General features: G+C 43.6%; 2 protein-coding genes across 3 annotated transcripts in view; one reads left to right on the forward strand and one right to left on the reverse strand.

Annotated features, from left to right (window-relative positions):
- Positions 1-2,320: 2,320 nt before the first annotated feature.
- Positions 2,321-6,343, forward strand: LOC101737252 (neuronal acetylcholine receptor subunit beta-4). Of its 2 annotated transcripts, XM_062671592.1 has the most exons (7): positions 2,321-2,525; positions 3,122-3,309; positions 3,568-3,876; positions 3,961-4,214; positions 4,747-4,810; positions 4,886-4,954; positions 6,093-6,343. In XM_062671592.1, exons 1-7 carry the CDS (start codon positions 2,480-2,482, stop codon positions 6,207-6,209), a joined length of 1,047 nt encoding a protein of 348 aa, XP_062527576.1. In that variant the 5' UTR covers positions 2,321-2,479; the 3' UTR covers positions 6,210-6,343. The 2 variants fall into 2 exon arrangements, with proteins under 2 accessions (XP_062527576.1, XP_004926924.2); XM_004926867.3 differs by having other exon boundaries at positions 4,747-4,954.
- The window catches only part of LOC101739734 (uncharacterized), a 31,836-nt gene continuing 20,326 nt past the window's right edge, over positions 5,429-16,938 (reverse strand). The window contains exons 5-14 of the mRNA XM_062671612.1: positions 15,289-15,449; positions 14,588-14,899; positions 13,393-13,508; positions 10,951-11,118; positions 10,310-10,530; positions 9,506-9,714; positions 8,778-8,900; positions 7,885-8,033; positions 7,308-7,440; positions 5,429-7,145 (exon numbers count right to left, since the gene is read on the reverse strand). Coding sequence (XP_062527596.1) covers positions 7,050-7,145; positions 7,308-7,440; positions 7,885-8,033; positions 8,778-8,900; positions 9,506-9,714; positions 10,310-10,530; positions 10,951-11,118; positions 13,393-13,508; positions 14,588-14,899; positions 15,289-15,449 — 1,688 coding nt within the window. The 3' untranslated portion in view covers positions 5,429-7,049. The remainder of the gene's footprint in view (positions 7,146-7,307; positions 7,441-7,884; positions 8,034-8,777; positions 8,901-9,505; positions 9,715-10,309; positions 10,531-10,950; positions 11,119-13,392; positions 13,509-14,587; positions 14,900-15,288; positions 15,450-16,938) is intronic.

The raw sequence follows: 16,938 nt of genomic DNA on the forward strand, positions 1-16,938 counted from the left end.
CACGATGTGTCACTACCTATGTATGTAGATACTGGTGCTCCTCCCTCCACCATGCTGCTGCACTGCTACTCATTCGCCGCGGAAGTCGTTAAGTTCAAATTCTAAGTAATTGAATGCTTAAAAATTATGTACAAAATAAACAGTTGTATGCTGCGAGATATAAAGGCATACAGTGACGAACTGTGATGGTCTAGGAGTTGTAGCTTTTTTGAACGATCTTCAGTGAATGTAGGTACTCTATTAGGCACACTCTACAAAACTTGCCTACATTCCTTAATGACCTATACAAGTGTAGTGTTCGCTCACGCGGCCCACATGCCCCTGAATTATCTCCGAGCTATCCAATCCCGCTTCTGCAGGATAATCATCGGAGCACCGCGGTACATAAGGAATACCGATCTTCACGACAATCTAAATTTAGAATCGGTACATAAGTATCATAAGCGTCAGAACGCTACTTCGACAAAGCGTCCTGACGCGATAACCCACTTATCGTGACTGCCGCTAATTACAAATCTGATCCAAGCCGTGGAGCAAAGCAAAGTCGTTGTCGCCCAAATCATGTCTTATCCCATCCCCCGGATACAATCTCGTTGCTTTTACGCTCTTCAAGCACCGGTTACTGTCTTCGTCGATTAAGACGTAGAGTTCGACCTACAAACTACTCCATAGGCACAGTCCACTAAGTTTTTCCCCGAATCTTCTCAGTAGGTCGCAATTCCGATCCGGTACGCGTGGTGTACTCGTATCGAACGATGCGACTGTGTTGGTGTTCAGAGCCCGCAAGCAGTTATTCATTGTTCTAATGAGATATGGACTTACCTCATAACTGACGTTCGCCGAGAAAGAATAATATCATGTGAATCAAAATGTGTGTTAAACGCGCAAAACTTATAACTTGCGTATTCACTATGCACTGGAGACACATAGTCTTCGTGTCTCAAGGCATTTACGTGGTGATGGCACCACTTAAGTAACCATTTAACATCAGGTTGGCTGTGAACTCTATTATCCGTCTAACAACTTATTATTATACTTAACTTTACTGGTGGTAGGACTTCTTGTCAGTCCGCACGGGTATATCACCGCCCTGCCTATTTCTGCCGTGAAGCGTTTCGGTTTGAAGGGTGGGGTAGCCGTTGTAACTATACTGAGACCTTAAAACTTATATCTCAAGGTAGGTGGCGGCATTTGCGTTGTAGATGTCCATGGGCTCCGGGAACCGCTTAACACCAGGTGGGCCGTGAATTGGTCCACCCACCTAAATAATAAAATAAAATAAAGCTGTGTGTTTCAATGTCATCGTCGGTTATTGGCAACGGGCCGGTCCATTCAGGATTCAGTAATTAAGTTGAAATTTAGTCAAGCTAACGTTAATATTTTAACTGAGGTTCATTACATTTGTATGTTTGGTATCCGAGCGAAATGTGAATTGTCCTTGGATAGACGGAAACCCTCGCAGATAATGCGCCCACGCACCTCGCTGTCAGAGAGCAACAACAATTTCCTGTATACATTTTAATAGTGTATTATCTAAATCCACTTATCGAAGAGAGCATTGACCTGGAAAGTATCTGGCAAAAGGAAGAGAGGCCGTCCCAGAACAACTTGGCGTCGCTCGGCGGAGCAGGAGCTAGTGGTCTTGGGCATGACGTGGGAGGAGCTAGAACAGACTGCCCAACACCGATGTAGATGGAAGGATTTGATTCGAGCCCTACACCTCAGCAGAGGGTAATAGGAAAGAAAGAAGAAGAAGAAGATTATATAAATTAGCGCCAAGCTAATTTTATAGATTTCTCATTTGCCTATTTTGATCGTACGCACCCACACGTCGTCGCGCAGCAAGCTCAGCGCGAGCTATTCATGTGGTGTCGTAAGGTCTGCTATCCTACAAAGAAGAACTACATATTATTTAAGTTTAGCTTGCGTGTCTGCGCTCTTTAATGATGGTAGGATATCTTCTGAGTCCGCACGAGTAGGTGCCACCACCTTGCCTATATCTGCCGTAAAGCAGTAGTGGGTTTCGGTTAGAAGAATGGAGCAGCCGTTGTACTGTAAAAACTGAGACATTAGAACTCGTGTCTCAACGTAGATAGCGGCATTTACGTTGTAAATGTCTATGGGCTTCGGTAACCACTTAACATCGGTTAGGCCGTGAGCTCGTTTACCCGTCCGGGCGTAGCTAGAATACTTACACCTCCATCCCAAAAAAAGGACAAGAGAGATGATAATGAATGGTGAGGGTAATGACGTCACCATTGATGACGTCACGCTTTTTAAGAAAATGATCAGGGCGTCAGTCCTCCTTTCATATTATATTAAGCTGATCATGCAAGCATGTGGAGCTATCGAAAACTGAATAGTAGAGCAGAATAAGTTTGTGGCCGAAGAAAGAAAAATGATTATGCATCTAATGTTTGCGACCTCTGCACGGTCTACCATTCACTCGGGATAGCTTCAATAGATCAGTTGTCATAAAATGTCGACGACTTATATTATTCTGTTACCGTTTCTCCTCACTTGTGGTAAGTTTAACAAGAATACAAATTACTATGATACTTGACTTGTCTTTACTATAATTTGTCACTTTTAACATTAAACTAATACGACGTATAGTAGGTACCAAACTACGAGAAGCTGACTGTTTCAAAAGTCCGCAATCACATTTCACAACCTCCCGATAACAGGGCAAGCTGATCCTTCCTGTGCTAACTTAGATTTTTAGAGACAAGGAGGGTTTGGGCATAAGGTCCTAAATATTGTTTCCGGTTGCCATCGCCAAATGTGTTTATTCAGTACTTCCGTAATCATACGATGTATTTACTCCATGAGAGAATACTTTGCATAAGATTGTGTTATCAGCTCAGTTCGTCTTAGGTAAGTGCATGCCCTGCTCCGTGGAAGCTCGAAATAAAAATCTGAGTTGATTTTTACGGAGCCTGGGTTAGATTTATCTGGCTTTATCCATATTAGTTCAGAAATGTATAGCATTTATAGCATACCAATTTAAAAACATTTCGATATGTCCTAATACCGAGATTTAATTTTTACTGCTGGATTGCATAACTTATTGTTAAAATCTTCTGACCTCAAAATCATCATCTAATCATATATTTTCCAGCTATAGCTAGTGCGGCAGAATGCGAAAACGCAACATCACTGTCCCTCATGATCGACTCGCTCCTCGCAACGTACGATCGGGAGTCTCCCCCCGACTCCAAAATCGTAGTCAACCTGACCCTGCATTTGAGACATGCTAACATTCGTGAGTCCGAGTCCACCGTGCGGATACTGGCAGATCTTCAAATGGTATGTACACAAGGCGTACACTAAGTTATGATTTCTTGAAACCATGTTCCAAATTCATACGCATTATTAATAATCAGAGGCTACTGGAGCTCATTGCTAATATAGCTAAAAGGCTATATTGAACGAAGTACAACAAGTATTTAATATCAGATGCTACCGAACTAATTCGGTGCCACGAGACAGGGAGATATTTAGAGGTATCGGAGTCCAAAATCAACCTGTGTACCTAATTAATGGACCTTTAATTTACTGTTACAGAATTGGATCGACAAACGACTGAGTTGGAACGCAGGGGAGTGGGGCTGCAGCACTTGGCTGGTGTCCTCGGAACGCTTGTGGAGGCCTGACGTGGTACTGCTAAACGCGGCTGCAACCACCGCCGGGGACTACGCTCTCCGCGCCCGTGTATCTAATAACGGCTCCGTCTCCTGGATAAAGCGCTTGGACATTAGCACTCCAATTTCTATGCAGTTAGACAATTGGCCCAACGACATGCAGACTTGCACGTTCAAGTTCGGTTCTAGGATGCACAATAGTGACGAAATGGATTTCGTGATTGACAAAAGAGTGAGTTATTTTTATATTATTATGATATAAAGAAAATGGATATTCACAATGATCACTCATTAAAAATTAAATGTAATGTTCAAGATATACAGTATGTTCGAGTCAGGAGCGTGGGATGTGACGGATCTGTCCAGTGCGGTGCAGAGCCAGGACCGTGGCGAGGTGGAAGCTCGCGTGGCAATGTTCCAGATGTCTTTCCGGAGACGCGCCCCGGCACACGCGCTGGCGGCCGGCGCCGTGTTCGCCGTGGTGCTCCTGCTTCTGCTCTCCGCGGCTGCTTTGCCGCCCGCCACTAGACCACCACTAGCTGCGGTTTCCGCGTTCATCTCTATATTATGGTAAAATCTGCAGTGTCGGTGAAGCGCGGCCGGCCTGCACTAATGGTCTAGATGACGTTGGGTCTGCCTTAGACTCCTAGCAGTACTGTCAATTCCTCCCCAGTGCTTGCTCCAGTACTAGTAATACTCTCACCGGTCATCCGGTAATATTTGTCCGTGGAAATCGAAAAGTTACATATGTCTCGAGCATCCTCTTTTTTATTGCTATGATGTGTGGACGAGCTCACAGCCCACCTAGTGTTAAGTGGTTACTGGAACCCATAGACATCTACAACGTAAATGCGCCACCCACCTTGAGATATAAGTTCTAAGGTCTCAAGTATAGTCACAACGGCTGCCCCACCCTTCAAATCGAAACGCATTACTGCTTCACAGCATAAATAGGCGGGGTTGTGGTACCTACCCGTGCGGTATCACAAGAGGACCTACCACAATCTGCCCATTGTAGCTAGTAATAAAACTAGAGCATTGAATAAAATAAGCCTGAGACAGTTGGATGGGGTTGTGCGTTGAGGTGCAGTTGTGTGCGCAGGCAGATGTCGGTGTCGAGCCGGCTGGGCGAGGCGGGCAGCGCGCCGCGGGTGTCGCGCGTGCAGGCGGCGGCGGCGGTGTGCGCGGCGGCGTGCTGTGCGGCGGCGGCGCTCGTGTGTCGCGTGCAGCGCTGCCGCCGCGCGCCGCCCCCGCCGCTCCGGAGCCTCATCTCCAACCTCTCTAATACTTGTGACCTCACTCCACTACCGGTCAGAACCACATACAATTCCTAAGTCAATTTGAAATGTATAACAGTATTTGTATCTTTCTCTGGATTTTTGGAACGAAGTTCCTTATGGGACGATGCGGAGGGGTACCCTAAGCGGGAAAAACGTCCGTAACGTAAGATTTTTATTAGTAATACAAACAGTGTACGACTTAACTTTGTAATAGAGTACAAAAAATAACATATTTTTTTATCATTTATTGACCACGATCTCAGAGCGTTCGTTTGCGCAATACACTAACTCTTATGCAAACAACCGTGAATGAAGTGTACCACAATAAGTTCGCACGTTACCGAATGACCGTGGGTTGTTGCGAAACCTCCAGTTTTATTTTCTTACCTCGAATGGAACTTAAAATTAATATTTTTATAATAAGGAACTTCGTACCAATCCGGCGCCCCACGACCCAACACATCTTTTTTAAAATTATAGGTACCTAAGTTAAAACCGCATATATTTTCGTTTCAAAATTTTACATTTTATTAAATATGTTTTCAGCGCTACCTCTGCATACAGATCCTAAGCACTTAGCTGTTTTTTTGCAATGATCTCTCTTTCTCTCTCATTAAATCGTACCTACGTTAAAAAAGATGAATGTTTTTCGAAGTAATTTTGTGGCGCTCAGTACAAAATATATTCGCAAAGTCCTGCCATCAACCAATCCTGGTTTGCACAGTAAGACAATTATTATTCTGTTGCAATCGGCATGTCGACTTCTGTGTCGCGCTGTTTGACACCCGATCCATTAACGGTGCCACAAGTGGTAACCTAAAAGGTACCACAAGCACCGGTCACCGTCCTCGTTGAACCCGTCGCTTGCGACGAAAGGCTCGACGAGCGAATTAACCCATAGACACAGCCCACTGAGTTTTTCGCCGGATTTTCTCAGGGGTCACGTTTCCGATCCGGTGGTAGATTCTGCGAGGCACTGCTCTTGCTAGGGTCAGTGTTAGCAACATTCCGGTTTGAGCCCCGTGAGCTCACCTACACACGCTAGGGTGAAGCTGAAATAGCCTCTCAAGGCTATCAGCATAGGTAGGATAAAAAAAAGCTGTCTGACGTCGTCGGACGGTGCACGATGTGCGTACAGTAGCGAGGAGTGCGGGCGCGCGTGTTGCAGGAGTGGTCGTGCGAGCAGAGCGCGTGGTGGGGCGCGTGCGGCCGCGTGCTGGACCGCGCGCTGCTGCTGCTGCTGCTGCTCGCGCTGCTGCTGCTCGTGCTCGTCTACTGCTTCTGACCAGCTCCTACCCGATCCTTCTACGATCTAAGGGATCCATAGTGCAGCCACGACCGCGGATGGTAGTGCCGTGCTCCTGGGACGTAATATTATAAAAAGCGCACTTAAACAATAAATTCTGGCTGAGAAATAAACGTAATTGTTTTCCATTTACTGACCTACTACAGTTTATTCCTTTTTTGACTTCACGAAGTATCTCTACACAGCACACAGCATGTACACAGCAACTTCTTGAGTAAATATATTATAGGTATTCGTTTTAATGAAATAAAATATTTTGTTTTTCGAACAATCTTATTTGTGCCCAAACAGTGAAATAAGTCACTTTCTACCCGCATTGCAAGTTATTTCACTAATGTGGCCGAGACAGATTCCCGGGACACCTGGAGATGTGTTGGCATTGATTCTATCAACTTTACGACGAGATATGAAACGAAGGCCTTAATTGCATTACAATAATACGTAACGCACGATTAGTTTGCAATAGAAGTGAGCGGGAGCAAGTAAATCTCGAGCCCACAACACATAGTTACTAGTAGTACCGACTCAACATAGGAATAGAAGGAATTATATAGGCACTAGAATCAGGAATATTTTGAAGAATGTTAAAAGTAGAAAGGTGTTTACCGGCTCTGGTAGCTCTCCGGCAGTCTCTCGATACGAGGAGTGAGCCTGACCGCACGCCCTTGCTGAGCAACCCTGGTGCGGACGAAAGGACTCCGCAGGTATTTGGATTAAGGCCTTAGCTCATATCTGGTATTTTATCAACATGTAGTTTTCATCAACTGGTGCCTCAAGATACAAAAGCCGCAGAGATTGAACCGGACACACGATTAGACCTTACCGACGCAAAACATTCCCTGTTCTGGAGTAGTGGTGATATACATTTTCTAGGATGAGTAAAACGACGGCAACAAGTCCTCCGGCTGCGAGCATCTGTTGATGAAACGGACTCTGTGAGTGAAGCGCTATAAGAGGGGACTACAAATTCCAGTTTTGTGTCGGAAAAAAGGTGGTATGCTTTGTGTCCCTGGTGCTATTTGCCAGCACACCTCTCGCATCTTTACACACGTGAGGTAGTGCAGTCACGCGCCACACCTGTAGGGCAGGCAGCATGTCGAGCAGCCGTACCGCCCGGAAGCCAACACCGCGACCTTCACAGCGCGGCCGGGCCGCCAGCCATATGGCGCGGACCCGCGACATCAGCCCCACCTCGCGCTGCCAACGCAACCTGCACACACACACACACACACACGTTCTTAGCTGTAACTAGTTGATCTGTTGTCGTTCCTCACTTACAGCCTCTGGGCCTATGGAGTTCTTGGATCTTCGTGCATTTCCTGCTGTGTGTTCTCATCTCTCTGATGACCCGATTTGTTTTTTTTTATTGCTCTTGTAGGCCGACGAACATACGGCCCACCTGATGGTGAGTGGTTGCCGTCGCCCATGGACTTCAGCAATGCCAGGGGCAAAGTCAAGCCGCTGCCTACCGTAACTACCGATTGTACCACTCAACTACTCGTATAAACTCCAACTCTCGAAGTGAAATACTAGCACAGCGTACGATTCTCCATTAAATACGTTGGGAATCTGTACAGGGGGCGTTCAAGTTCAGCTGTTACTCGCAATAAGAAGGTCTAATGTGGTGAGTTTGTGACTGGTAGCGACAGCGCACCTCGTGCCGAACAGCTCCCGGTATCCGGAGTGCTTCCTGAGCGGCACGGCCACCATCGGCAGCTTGAACGCTTCGATCTCCATCAGACCACACTTTTCGCTTTCGGTAAATGTCTTGCTGATGATTTCATACCCAGAACTGCGTTCCACCTGCAAGATTTTGTGAGCAACAAACAGAAACATGAAACGATTCTGTGGAGTATCGACAATTTGTGTACCTATATTTCTATAATAATGGAAACACGGAGACTTGCTTCGAGGTTTATTAGCACAAAACTATAAATGTAATACTTTCTAAGCTTGTTACTGCATTACGCAAAAATGTCCCATCGGATTTGGAAGAAAATTTGCAGTAAAATAGCTGGTGGTAGGACCTCATGTGAGTCCGCACGGGTAGGTACCAACGCCCTGCCTATTTCTGCCGCGAAGCAGTAATGCGTTTCGGCTTGAAGGGTGGGACAGCCGTTGTAACTATACTGAGACCTTAGAACCTTTATCTCAGGGTGGGTGACGCATTTATGTTATAGAAGTCTGTGGGCTCCAGTAACCACCGAACACCAGGTGGGTTGTGAGCTCGTCCATTCATCTAAGCAAGCAATAAAAAAAATAGAAAAAATTACCGTCTTGATAAAATATTTTTTTAAACATAAAATATTTTTCATCGCGACGTATGACATAAAAGTGTGAAGTAAACATTCTTAGATGGTTACAACATAATAGACTTCAGCTGCCATCACTACAGGACAGCAGGTTACGCCGTGAACTGATGAGTCGGCCAGCCGGTGTGGAGAAGTAAATATATATGTTTTGATTTATTAAAAAAGTATAAAGTATATAGTTACATAACTAAATGCCTTATTAATCAGCAACACTATTTAATTAATCTCAAATGACCTGAAAAGCGAAGAGTCCAGTCCTCATGCGTTCGACTCCTTCCACCACGGACATGTAGACGCGCTCGCCCAGCGGAGCCACCTTGCGATGGAACAGACGGAGGATGCTGGGGTCCGTGCTCTCCTGAGTGAAGAACAACTCGTAGGGGTTCAGAATGCCCTTACATAAAAGATATTATCCTAATAGGGGTGTTCCTACGGACCATGCTGTTAAGTAATTAGACTTGAAGCCCAGACGGTAAACAGAAGGGTTGTGCTCCGACCGCCCACGAAGTCGGATGGACGTCTTCTCAGTCATGCCAAGAACACTTTTTAACGCCGAATACACGCAGTTTCGTTATTTCGTTCTTAGGATCTCGACCTCTACAGTCTAGGCCATAATTGTTAGATCGGGAATTAAAATAAATCTTAACTCAGTCACAAAGAAAATCACCAAAACCTCAGAAGTAATTACAATCCGCAATTTTGAGTATTAAAATGTAATGTTTTAACATTTCAAAGTCATGGATATCCGACATTATATCTCTAATTGTGAAAAATATAATAGATCAAACATACTTGAACAGGAAGTAATAATATACAACAGTATAGCGGTCGAGGCGGGAGCGCCGCGGCGCAGCACATGAGGGTCGGTATTAAACCTCATGTCTCAAGCTCAACATTCTTCGACATCATTAATTATACAAAAGCTTACGCACACAAATTTAAGTTGAATCTGCGATCACTCACAGCGTAGTAAACCTTCTTATAGGTGGTCTCCTGAATGCCCACGTCCATGTGGGAGTCAGCGAGGTCGGCCACCGTCCTCACCGCGGCGCTGGGGGTCTGCAGGATGGCCACGATCTTCGCGGAGTACGCAGTGAATGTGAATAATGACGTCAGCAGAGTTAGGAACATTATCATGCGGATTGATGACAGCTTCGGCATGATGTAGAACCCTGGGAAGTGTTGAGATAATGTTTTTAATTTGGTTTCTTTTCGAATTCAGACCAGCTACCAAATCATATTCATATCACAACGTCAGTGTCGCAACCTCCCCTAATCAGAGGCTAATTCTAAATTAATCGAAGAAAGTTGAAGTCGTCGAGGCTTAAAGGATAAGACGTCCGGTGCATTCGTATCTAACGATGCATCGGTGTTCGAGTCCCGCAGGCGGGTACCAATTTTTCTAATGAAATACGTACTTAACAAGTGTTCACGATTGATTTCCACGGTGAAGGAATAACATTGTGTAATAAAAATCAAACCCATAAAATTATAATTTACGTAATTACTGGCGGTAAGACCTCTTGTGAGTCCGCACGGGTAGGTACCACCACCCCGCCTATTTCTGCCGTGAAGCAGTAATGCGTTTCGGTTTGAAGGGTGGCGTAGCCGTTGTAACTATACTGAGACCTAAGAACTTATATCTCAGGGTGGGTGGCGCATTTACGTTGTAGATGTCTATGGGCTCCAGTAACCACTTAACACCAGGTGGGCTGTGAGCTCGTCTACCCATCTAAGCAATAAAAAAAAGGAAGAAAAAAAGATGACCTTGTTGACAAACAGTTCCGATGGAGAATACAAATATTTCGGGGAGGGTCAGCAGCTGCAGGGTAGGGTCCGCAGCGACAAGTCGGCAGGACAGGACGGCCAGCAGCACCGCGCTGCCGCAGAGCAGGGCGGCGGCGCAGCACCACACCCCGCGACTCAGTGGCAACAGGAATATGTTGGACACCGACGACTGCGCCGGGGCTCGGAACATGAACGCGTTACTGGAACACATTCATTAAGGGACATCACACATATGTAAAACAAAAGCCGGTCACTTTTCCAGGAGCATATTAGATAAATTTTTTATTGCTTAGATGGGTGGACGAGCTCACAGCCCATCTGGTGTTAAGTGGTTACTGGAGCTCATAGACATCTACAACGTAAATGCGCCACTCACTTTGAGTTATAAGTTCTAAGGTCTCAAATGTAGTTTCAACGGCTGCCCCACCCTTCAAACCGAAACGCATTACTGCTTCACGGCAGAAATAGGCAGAGTGGTGGTACCTGCGCGCGTGGACTCACAAGAGGTCCTACCACCAGTAATTAGATGGCTTAGAATGAGGGTCCATCGAGATAGGGCTCTGATCAAATCATAAACGACGGCAGAAACAGCATTGTGCCGCGGATCTAAGCAGACTTACAGCAGCGCTACAGTCTCGGAGCTAAAGTGCAGCACCCTCCAGCGGTCGGACCTCATGAACATGGAGGCCACTCCGAGCTCCGCCCGGCCGCGCTGCAGCAGCCCGACCGTGCCCGTGAATGACCCATTCAACTCCACGCCGTACTCGTCCACTTGCTTGAGATTAAACCTAAACGTGAAGCAAAATCAGTATTTCATTAAGTTGGTTTGAGCCGCAAACTTTTAACTTTATATAATACAAGCTGCACCCGTCCGCTTCGCTGGGCATTTAAAAATAACATTATTATTTCTCACACCCCAAAAAAGATTCTCATCGTTAACGCCCCCACAACTGGTGTAGCGAGTCCAACACTCATATAAATATAAGCCTATCCATTAAGTACATGCATTTTCTACATGAATACCAAGTTTCAAGTCAATCAGATGCATGGTTCAGTAGTTATAACGGAACATCCGTAAAAACCACTGTAGATTTTTAAATTAGTATAGATGACTGTCTCTGTAGTAGCTGTTTGTTGCTACGTTGTCTGCTGGCTGAGATGCGAGTTACGAATTTATTGATAGGAAGAGAAGAGAGGGCGGTATAGAGTTCCTTAGATCAACAGGCATCAAAAATAAAAGGTTAAATTAAAAAATATATTAAAAAGCACCTCATTACCAATGCGTGTTTTTTATACTATTGTGTGTTTGCAATTTTATTCTATAACGATGATAGTTAACATAGTAAACAAGAATGGGCTTTTACTGCATCATATTAGTGAAAACATATTATTAAGTCGTTCTATGATTCTTTCATAATCTAACCATTTCACTCAACGCATCACCAGTTCTATGACCACCGCGCGTGTAGCGTAGCATGTAGTGGGAATTAGGGTTCGATTCTGGTGGAGGTATAATTATTATTTATTTATTTATTGCATAGACGGTTAGACGAGCTCCCAGCCCATCTGGTGTTAAGTGGTTACCGGTTAGACATATGCCACGTAAATGCCGTCACCCACCTTGAGATATGAGTTCTAAGGTCTAACGCTGCCCCACCCTTCAAACCGAAACGCATTTTTTTTTTTTTTTTTATTGCTTAGATGGATGGACGAGCTCACAGCCCACCTGGTGTTAAGTGGTTACTGGAGCCCATAGACATCTACAACGTAAATGCGCCACCCACCTCGAGATATAAGTTCTAAGATCTCAGGTATAGTTACAACGGCTACCCCACCCTTCGAACCGAAACGCATTACTGCTTCACGGCGGAAATAGGCGGGGTGGTGGTACCTACCCGTGCGGACTCACAAGAGGTCCTACCACCAGTGATTACGCAAATTATAATTTTGCGGGTTTGATTTTTATTACACGATGTTATTCCTTCACCGTGGAAGTCAATCGTGAACATTTGTTGAGTACGTATTTCATTAGAAAAATTGGTACCCGCCTGCGGGATTCGAACACCGGTGCATCGCTTCAACACGAATGCACCGGACGTCTTATCCGTTAGGCCACGACGACTTCTGACGACGCATTACTGCTTCACGGCAGAAATAGCCAGCGCAGCGGTACACCTACCCTTGCGGACTCACAAGACGTCCTACCACCCATGGCATGGGGCACGGCTATCATATCCAAGGAAGGCAGCAGGTGCGTACACGCCTAGTACGTGGCGTAAGACGCTACCGTGTTCCAAGAGGCCGGACCGTCAATGAAACTATTTTATTAAATGATCATCATGCCAGCGGTCATCGCGCCTAGTTTCAAATCGATCTGACATTTTGAAGGGGGTGAAAATCATGTTCAAAGATTGCTAATGAAAACGTGTTGAAAAATCGATTAAATAAGCATTTATTAATAATGTGAGCCTAAGGAAGCCTGTTCGCAAAGTAGGTGTGGATAGAATATTCTCATATTTGTCAGGCGCTAGCAGCAAAACTGGCCTATCGTGGTCTGCCCTGGGGTTCACTCAATTGGTTTCATTCCTTTATATAATATAATAGTTTGACTGTGTAAACGAATATTTGGGTTATTTCAAGCGGTACAGAGCCTGTTTATAATTTTGTTTTTCATCTGCGAGATTTCGCTTTATTGTGTTTTCTTTGTTTTACGAGCCATGAAAAATATTTTTACAAACTGAACATTGTTGTTATTATTACTTTATATATTACATTATTATTACGTTTACATAAAAAATATATAATGTACAAAAATGACGTGACAATGGTGATTAGAATGCTACTACTGTCCAAAATGTGCAAACAACTATGACGCCCGCACACAGTTTTCCCATTAGGTATCCATTCATTAAATCTAATCACGCATTTGTTGACTCAAAAAAATTTAAAAAATGACACGAGAATCATCTCTATTTTATTAAGACTTACAATTTTATATGAACAAATAATCTTAAACGTTTAAGAATAGAGATGATACCTTAGGTGAGTGAGTGGGTGCTCACCGGAAACGCAAGTCTTCTGCACAGAGCATCAGCATCGGGTACGTCAGTTTCGGAAAAGTGTCGATCTGTCTGTTGGAGAGGTCCGACCAGCCTTTGAAGTACTGCGGCTGTGAGACCTACGGCCAGGGGGAACTGTTCAGTACTGCGCACTCCAATAATGCTTCTTACGTGAATATCCCACTTATGTGGGAGCCACAGCTATCACGTCATGCTAATTCTTTGTGCAAAATACGTACCGGCCTTCTGGTCTCCCGAGGCCTCAAATAGTTTTTTTAAGGTCCTTCAAAAAACTTTTAGCAGATGGGCCCCAGGGGCCCAAAATTTCTACCCCAAACGAAACAAAAATGAAATCTTTAGAGAGATTTTCATATTTCCGCCGTTTGAGGCCTTCAGCCGTTGAAGCAGCGCTGCCAGCGTTAGAATTAGTCCCAGGAAGATGTGTCGGTGCCATGGTAATGCTTAATGTAATGCCAGCGTGGAAATGCTGCCAGCCTTCTGGGAACGCTGCCCACTGGCGGTGAGCTAACGCAGATTTTCTATTTATAAGTAGCTTTACCTAAATAATTATTATTTTTATTCATTTATTAATAGTATGTCTTTTATTTAAATATTTTTAAATTGATCTGTTTACGATAAAATAAAGTAAGTATTAATCACGTCATTGAAAAATATTGTATATATTTATATATTTAAATATAAGCATAATGTATTCTGTCTGCATGAGGCGAAGTAGCCACTGTCGGTCGTGGAGATCAGCAATGCCCGGAGCACAGCCAAGCCGCCGCCTTCTACTAAAGTTAAAGTTAAGTAGTTTTTTTTTTAACTTACATACTTAAATATTTTTGTCGTACCTATATGCTTTGTTACTATTGTTCATTTCTGTTTAGAAAATTATCTTTCTTTATTCATGTAACAGTTCTTAGGTACAGAGTTACCTGAAAAGAATCTCGCTAACCTATAAGACCACCATTTACGTTAATAATTTTTGGCCACGTAGGTCCAGTGGTTGCTCACGAGGTTCGGGTTTGATCCCTGGCCAATTTTTGTGTAACACATTTGGTTTACGAGGTGCAATTTTGGTTTTTGTTTTGTTGTCGTGTGTTGGCCTTTGAATGTGCGAAGTCTAGTCGTTCAATTATTTTAATATTATATTTTATTTCAATAGATGTAAAAGATGACTAATTATGAGACTTACAATGACAACAGCGTTTATGGTTAAGTTATTTAAATGCCTCCTCCTGGTAGCTGCTGTCGGTATTGTGCTCCACACAGCGTCCAGATCCTCAATAGTGCTATTAACAGATAAGCCCAAGTCCATCACGACATAGGGTTGGTGTTCGTTGAGTCTATGAATATCGAGTATGTCGTCTGCAGCGCACCAGGTGACGTCCGCGTCAGGGAGTACAGCCGCGTCCGATAGAATCTTCTGGATTGTTTCCAACTTGTACGTAGAGTTATGAATGAGAAGCCACGTGTAGCGGTGAATAAATGCCCGGTTTTTAGATGCCTAAAATGTTTTTGATTTATTTTACAGATTTATCAGCGTAAACGAGCAGACCAGCTCGCGTTCTATCTGATATTAAGCGATCATAGGAATTACTAGATATAACAACGTGGATTTCGCAACTGCCACGTGGCATCTAAGTTTGAAGTTATAATAGATGGAGACTGTTTGTTCAGTCTTTAACGGGACGCGTGACTACTTTTCAACAGAAACAAGCAGGGTGGTGGTAGCGACCCGCGCACGCTTACCAGTAAACGGCTTCACGATGTAGTCTGACTCAGCTAATGGCAGGTTCCTAAATGACGGCAACTTACTATTTCTACGGACAGAAGATGAGGTAGTTGCGTTCATCTATCTCACGAAACGGGACGCTGTGTGTCTGCATTACGTACCTTTTCAAGGATAAGTTTAGAGTTAGGGCAGTTCAAGTCCAAAACAACTCCTTCTCGGCGGAAGTCGTACGCCGGTAGCTCCGGTGCATTAGCGAAGTTATTCTGAATGTTAACTCTGAGGGAACCGTCTCGAGCAACCCTTGAAAACTGCAACAGGTAACCTGGTGTAACGGAATATCTAATTAACTAATGTTAAGATTCTGCAATTTGTTGAAGAATTTAAATTGGAGATTTGTAGATTTTTATTAAATAGTGTATGCTAGCATTCTTAAAAAGAATCTACATTCTGCATATAAAAATGCGTCCAATGGTTCCGAAGATACACGAAAACAACCAGAGAGAGAGACAATTTTATGTTTGGAGCGATGTGTCGCTGATTTATGTTCATTATCATAAACTCATCATTATCGGATAAATGGAGGGGTAGCGTGCTAGAGGACGAACGCCAGCTAGATGGGTGGACCAACTCAAGGAGATGACTGGAAGCCATTATACGGGGAGCGGTGTATATAGCGCAGAACCGGACCGAGTTTAGAAGATTGACATACAGTCACGATCCTCACTCAGCATTGAGGGAACGGCCAGAAAGAAGAAGACTCTTGTTTGGCTATGTACCCTTTTTCTATTTTTAATATTTGTCTCAAATGCACAATCACGCTCTATAGAAGTCGACTTTGTTTCTTAAGATGAGCCAATTACGTTACGATGTCCTTGGACTCAGTGATGGATTTACACTAATGGCAGTCGGGGCAAGTGCTCAAAGCGACAATTTTTTGTAGGCGGCAACATTAAAAGTGATTTTTTTTTTCCAAATTCATAATTTTCTTTTTAATTGATAATTCAAGAAATTCAATTCATCCATTATTTGCAAATTATAATTTTTGCACTTTTGGTAAAAATTAATTATCAAAATGATTTAATCAATTTATTTCCTTGGAGATTTAAAATAATAATCGATTTTCCTATTGTCTGGAATTAAAGAAATTTAATAACGTTTTTTTTTTTTATGTAATATTATTATGAGTCACCCTTTGTGCCAAATTTATAATTGTTCGAAAAATAAACAAGTATTTATTTATGTTTTTGGAATATATAAGAATTTCTGCAATAAATTAGTTACATTTTTTTTTTAAATAAATGCCGCCAGTATTGTGGCGGATTGTTTTCCCGTGCCCAGGAGGGGCATTAAGTTTAATTAAGCCCGGCCCTGCCTGGACTGGTTCGGTAGGTTATCGTCTCAAGTTTTAGAACAATCTTGTAATTTGTTAAAAGTACCTGGACTCCAGCACAAAAACGCAGTAACATATCCTAGCTTCTTGGACACAAAGAACCTAAATATAAAATTAGGTAATTCTTTTATGATCAAACTCATGACGGCGGAGCTGTTCTCTGCACTGGCTTTGATTTATTGGTTTCAGCGTTTATGTCGTCTTTAAGGGGGAGTTTATCACTTTATATTGTACTATAAATTATATTATAAAACATTGTAAAAACAACGTTGCTGCAGTGTCATCCGTTAAGTCACGGTGAAAATAATTAATAGGTTAAACGCTACACAGGCCTACAGACACATAGCGGCGATGGTGGATGATGATCGCTTGCCATTAGGTGGATCATGAGCTCGAGGGCTTCCGATGTTATGGAATAACA

The sequence above is a fragment of the Bombyx mori genome, chromosome 12 (assembly GCF_030269925.1).
Source record: "Bombyx mori chromosome 12, ASM3026992v2".
Taxonomy (NCBI): Eukaryota; Metazoa; Arthropoda; class Insecta; order Lepidoptera; family Bombycidae; genus Bombyx; species Bombyx mori.

Coding starts and splice junctions, on each gene's coding strand:
- LOC101737252 (XM_004926867.3), top strand. CDS start 2,480: ATGTCGACGACTTATATTATTCTGTTACCGTTTCTCCTCACTTGTG. Junction 3,877..3,960: donor ATTTCGTGATTGACAAAAGA/GTGAGTTATTTT, acceptor GTAATGTTCAAG/ATATACAGTATGTTCGAGTC. Junction 4,955..6,092: donor GTGACCTCACTCCACTACCG/GTCAGAACCACA, acceptor CGCGTGTTGCAG/GAGTGGTCGTGCGAGCAGAG.